The sequence below is a fragment of the Schistocerca americana genome, chromosome 7 (genome assembly GCF_021461395.2).
Source record: "Schistocerca americana isolate TAMUIC-IGC-003095 chromosome 7, iqSchAmer2.1, whole genome shotgun sequence".
Lineage (NCBI taxonomy): Eukaryota > Metazoa > Arthropoda > Insecta > Orthoptera > Acrididae > Schistocerca > Schistocerca americana.
This window is the reverse complement of record NC_060125.1, coordinates 392888857-392894856: the sequence shown is the minus strand read 5'-3', so window position 1 is coordinate 392894856 and position 6000 is coordinate 392888857. Positions and strand designations below refer to the sequence as shown.

Here is a 6000-nt window from a genome sequence, read left to right as displayed (position 1 = left end):
CAATTTATATAAGGCAAGTTTTAATTATTCTTCATTTTGATTCTAGATGGTTCAGTTATTTATCCAAATACAGAAAATAAATTACAAATTAAGTAAATCATTTGAAACGCTCACAAGTTCTTAGCATGAAGTTGCCATATTCAACTGCCTTTTTTTTCTCAGAATTGTGCATTACTGGAATTATAAAGTGCATAGATGCTAACTCCTTCACCAGTTGAAACCTTAACTGTGAGTGAACGCTTCGGCTTGTATCGGTAGAATTCATGTAACATTATCGAATGCACTTTCAAGCATGGATACAGATTTGTCTTTGGTTCCTTGCAACATGCAGTAGCAAGCTGGTGGGTAGTGAGTTTAGGCAGTCTAAACCTTGCAGACTGTTGTTGTGAATATGTGCATAAGCATGAACAGCCTTTCTTGGTCACACTTGTCTTGATTTGGAACAGCAGTTTCTGAGTTGTATATTTGTTTATTAAAGATAAATAATTTATTAAAAATATATGAATTTATATAAACGTGTATAAATTAAGGCATGTTCTTTCCTGCTGAAACTGAGTTATGCACTGGAAGGTGGAGAGGTAGGAACATCATTATATTGTGTTTTGCGCCATATCATCCAAGAATGGCTGCTGCTCGAATTGGACATTCGCCGCCATGGTCTCCAGGATGATCTTGCAGAGGGTGGAGGAGCAGTGGGCTCTTGTGGATCTGCTGGAGGCACCTGAAAGAAAAGTGGAATTAACCAGCATTCTGTGAATTTTATTATTTATGAAACATGTAAGCTTATAAATGGTCACAGAGTTTACTTTTTGATGAAATACAGGTAACTACTAATGATGCTGCTATTAAATATTACAAGGAAGGCATTGTGTCTAGATTCGGAAAGAACTAAAAACAAGAGGTAGAGGGATTGTGGCAATTTTCACAAAGATACTACTATAGGAAAATAAAATCTACTCAGCTTTAGTAGTAGGGTAATACGTGACTCGACTGAGAATCAAGTTGTAAAGAAGTTGTGGGTTGTAAAAGACAATTCATTTTTGAGACTTAATAGCTCAGCAAGTGAAAAAGTTAAGGGATGGCAACACAGTTAGTGAGTATGCAATTTAACTTGAACTTCTTTCGACACAAAATTGAACTAATGATGTGCTGTGATTTAACGGATATGGCTCAACAGTCCTAGAAGGTGTCTTAGAAATGTGAGGAATAGTCATAAAGTTATAATTATCACCTAAAAATAAATAAATTGTGAATATGAAACTCTGTTGATGGTCTTAGTTCTTCTCTACAGGTACATCCTTCAGTGTTCTCCAATGATGAATGACTTGGCAAAAAATATGGTTGCGTAAGTCAGCATTTTGGCTATTCAGAAATCATTCCACCATGAAAATCAATTCATGAATGCCTATGACACAATGATTTCTTCATCCAAGAAAAGAGGAAGAAGTCACTGGATGCCATGTGAGAAGGAAAAGAGGGGGGGGGAAAGGCGGGGGGGGGGGGGGGGGGAGAATTTGATATCCCAAAGGAGGAGTGTGTGTAACTGTATCCTGTGCAGAATGAAGTGGGATGATTATGTGGAACAAAAAAAACCATTGAACAAATTCCTGTAATGCTTTGTCTTGACAGATTACCAAAAGTCACTCTGTATTACCTTGCATGATTTCATATAAGGTTAATAAACAACTGAGGAAGTCATCTGGATTGGCCTGACACAGATTCAATATTTCCAGTGCCATCTCTGTTCGGAAGGGTTTTTGAGTGGGTGTCAGCAAGCAGTTGTGGAACCCAGCGAGCAGCAACCTGTGTTGTATTCAGCACATTGTGCGAGATGCCGAAAACTGATCCATGACTCATTTCCACTTTTCCATTATCACCTTGATTGTGATAAAGTGATCTTCGAGCATCAGGGCAACCATTTCTGCTGTGATTACCAGTGTTTGACCAATATATAGAGTACCATTTTATTCTTCATCTTTCAGACTTGTTTGAGCTCACTAAAAGTATATGCACCGCCCAACCACTGTGTCATTTGATGATTCATTTCTGCTGTACACTTCCACCATCTCGGCATCAACTGCTGCAGTGTTGTCACCTTCAACTTCAGGATAAGAACTGTCCCACAATAATCCTCATTATCAACATGCTGCACTATTTTGTTTTGGCTACTCTACCAATGTGATACAGCATGGGGATTTTAATGTGTAGCAAGACTGCAGGTATATACATATATACATGCAAATAACCAAAATATTAATTATATACTTTTTTTTTGGGGGGGGGGGGGGGGGTGACAATTAAAATTTTATGACTACCCTCATGTTACACTAAAGGTATTGGTAATTCTTAAACTGTGACACTTTTAAAAGAAGCAAAATAATGACTGTGACTGTCACAATTCACCATAAATATGGTAAGGAAAGTTCTGACGAAAAGTAAATAATAGGAGTAAAGGAGATAGATCAGAGTAAGCAGAGAAAAGAGACAGGGAGCAGGAGGGAGGGGTGGTGGTGGATGGCCTGAAGGGAGGCAGCAGGTGTGTGTGGGGGGGGGGGGGGGGGGGGGGGGGATGGAGGCAGCAAGTACAAGGGCAAGGAATGTGTGACACAGCAGGCACCAGAGGTGGCAAGCTTGTGCAGTGCTTTATGATCATGATCATTGAACCTGGAAGACATCCTAACCATAATCCTTCCCACCTCTCCTAGGGTGGTATTCTGCTGCCAATCCAACCTAAACAACATCCTGGTCCATCCCTATGCCACTCCCACTCCCAACTCAATGCCACTGTGGTCATGTTCCTGTGGAAGTCACAGATGTGAAACCTGTCTGCTTCACAGCCCTTGCATCTGAATCCTCCTCCCCCAGCACCAACTTTTCTGAACTACATAGCTGGAAGTTATCCTTGCAGCACAACCTTTGTTCCGAAAATCCTCCTGCCCTCAATCTCCACTAACCCACTGCACCCACAACCTCTATCCAACAGTCTCCACTTCCTCTATCCTGCACCACTCCCGGTCCACTTCTCCGCATTACAGTCACCAAATTGCACTGCACAAGCTCAAATGTTCCAGGGCCCATCTATTTCGTTGCTATCACACAAATGTTTCTTCACAAGATATTTTCAATTCTAATTCTGAGAAGACAATTAAGATGGCTTGCAAGGGAGGCAGGCAATTGGCTAGTTAGTTAAAGAGGAAAAAATCTCATTTTTCAGGAATATCCTTGAGTTTCTCCAAATATCTTTACAGCAGTTGTTTGCCGTTGGTTGCAGGGAAGGAGCAAATGGGGATCATGACTGTCTGAGGGATTCATTACAGTTAAGTATTTGAGCTCTGGCTTTTTCAGTCCCTATCTAGAACTATTGTTCCTGAAATTTTTTTTAACCCATGGCGTACTAGATAGCAACATAAAACATTGTTTGAGAGTGACTTTTGGTTAGGAGTAGGGAAATTTTCCTATAGTGGTACAGGTGGAAGGTGCAAGGGTCCATAGCTAGAAGAGTAGCAAAAGTAATACACCAGTGAGCCAAAATGTTACCTGTGTAATAGTGTGTTGTTCCACTTTTCAGACACAGTACAACAGAGATTATGCTTGGCATGGACTCTACAAGTCCTTGACACAATTCCAAAAATATGTGGCACCAGATGTCTAAGCACATGTCAGGCAATTCCTGCAAATTACGGGATGGTGGTTTATGGCCATGCAGCTGATGCCCGATATGTGTCCCAGTGGGTGCAGATCAGGCACATTTGCTGGGCAAGACATCAATGTGAGTTCACTATAACACCTCTCAAATCACTGTAACACATTTCTGACCATGTGACATAGACAGTAAGATGTCATTGGTACAGGGTGAGACTTCAAGCATGAAGCGATGCAGGTGGTCCGCAATACTGTTCAAGTAGTTCACAGCTGACATGATGTCTTCAATGAGCAGCACAGATTCCATCAATGCCCAACTCTATGTACCCCATAGCATAATTCTACCATCACCGGCCTGCATCTGTGGCGCTGTGCACGTTCACACAGCCACTCACCTGGATGATGGCATGTAAGGACCCAACCATTGACCTAGTGTAACAAGAAATGTGATTCATTTGACAGGTGACACTTTTCTATTGATCAACAGTGGAAACTCTGTGATCTTCTGCCCACTGCAGTCATAACTGGTGATGTAGCTGGGTCAACACAGAAACATGTAAGGGTAGTGACTTGGGGCTCCATCTTCAACAATGGCTTATGAATGGTGTGCTCTGAAACACTTGCGCTTGCACCAACATTGTACTCTGTCATCAGATCTGCCACAAATCATTGCCTATCGTGGATTACACAGTGGGGGATCCTCTGACCTCTGTTTTGTGATGAGACATGATTTTTCAATGCCATATGACCTACTCGTTACTTCACCATTCTTCAACCACTTTCCATAGTTGCTGACAACAGTAGTAAGCCAACAGGTGACCGACTTCGCAATTTCAGAGATTCTCATTTCCAGCTGTAGCACCACAACAATGTGTCCTTTGCCAAAACTCCTTAAATCAGTGGATTTCCACATTTGCTACCCGTATCTTCACTATAATGACTGGCCATTCATCTCTTACATTCTTTCCTTACTACCTCAAATGCCTGCAACACCACCAGGAGGCACTCAGCCTTGTGGTTGGCAGTGGTCATAATGTTTTGGCTCATCAGTGTAGCGCTTATTGTAACATAATGGGAGAGAGTGGAAGTGGAAAATAAACTTCTATTAACCTTTGGTGTGGGGGAAAAAAGTGCTCAGGTAAGTCAGATACCTAAGTCTGGGGTTATGTAGCAGGTGTGAGTGGAGCATTTGTTCATAGTATGTTGGAAATAGAGATGTGCAGCTTATATAACGGTTATGTTCAGGAGTAGGGAAAAAAAGGAAAAGTGTGTGAAGATGTCGGGAGCTGGAAAGGTAAACTGTAGGAGGGCAGGCAGGGGAGGTAGGAATTATTTGTTTCTGCAGGGCACAGAACAAGGTGCAGGAAACTGAATAAAATGCGTGCTTTTCATAGCTTTGAACTTGTTTGGAATTGGTTGCATAAAAAGATATGCACACTTATTTCAGAGCAGAAAAACAGAAGTTTATGTAATCGCTGTCTTATTTTAGTAATATTACTTTAAAAAAAAAAAAAGGGTACAGATTCCCCACAAGCCATGGACCTTGCCATTGGTGGGGAGGCTTGCGTGCCTCAGCGATACAGACAGCTGTACTGTAGGTGCAACCACAACGGAGGGGTATCTGTTGAGAGGCCAGACAAACATGTGGTCCCTGAAGAGAGTTTGCAAACTTTTCAGTAGCTGCAGGGGCAACAGCCTGGATTATTGACTGATCTGGCCTTGTAACATCAACCTTGCTGTGCTGGTATTGTGAATGGCTGAAAGCAAGGGGAAACTGCAGCTGTAGTGTTTCCCGAGGGCATGCAGCTTTACTGTATGGTTAAATGATGATGGTGTCCTCTTGGGTAAAATATTCTGGAGGTAAAATAATCCCCCATTTGGATCTCCAGGCGGGGACTACTCAGGAAGATGTTTATTATCAGGAGGAACAAAACTGGTGTTCTACAGATCGGAGCGTGGAATGTCAGATCCCTTAATCAGGCAGGTAGGTTACAAAATATAAAAAGGGAAATGGATATAGTAGGAATTAGTGAAGTTCAGTGGCAGAGGAACAAGACTTCTGGTCAGGTCAATAAGGGGTTATAAATACAAAATCAAATAATGGTAATGCAGGAGTGCATTTAATAATGAATAAAAAAAATAGGAATGTGGATAAGCTACTATGAGCAGCATAGTGAATGCATTATTGTAGCCAAGATAGACACAAAGCCCACTCCTACCACAGTAGTACAAGTTTATATGCCAACTAGCTCTGCAGATGATGAAAGAGATTGAGGAAATCTATTATGTGATAAAAGAAATCATTCAGATAGTTAAGGGAGACGAAAATTTAGTAGTCAATGGGGACTTGAATGTGAT

General features: G+C 41.5%; 1 protein-coding gene across 1 annotated transcript in view; it reads right to left on the bottom strand.

Annotated features, from left to right (window-relative positions):
- LOC124622331 overlaps window positions 1-6000 on the bottom strand; it is a 74712-nt gene continuing 68712 nt past the window's right edge. Inside the window, exon 3 of the mRNA XM_047148007.1 lies at window positions 1-721. Within this exon, the coding sequence (XP_047003963.1) occupies window positions 557-721 (165 nt within the window). The 3' untranslated portion in view covers window positions 1-556. The remainder of the gene's footprint in view (window positions 722-6000) is intronic.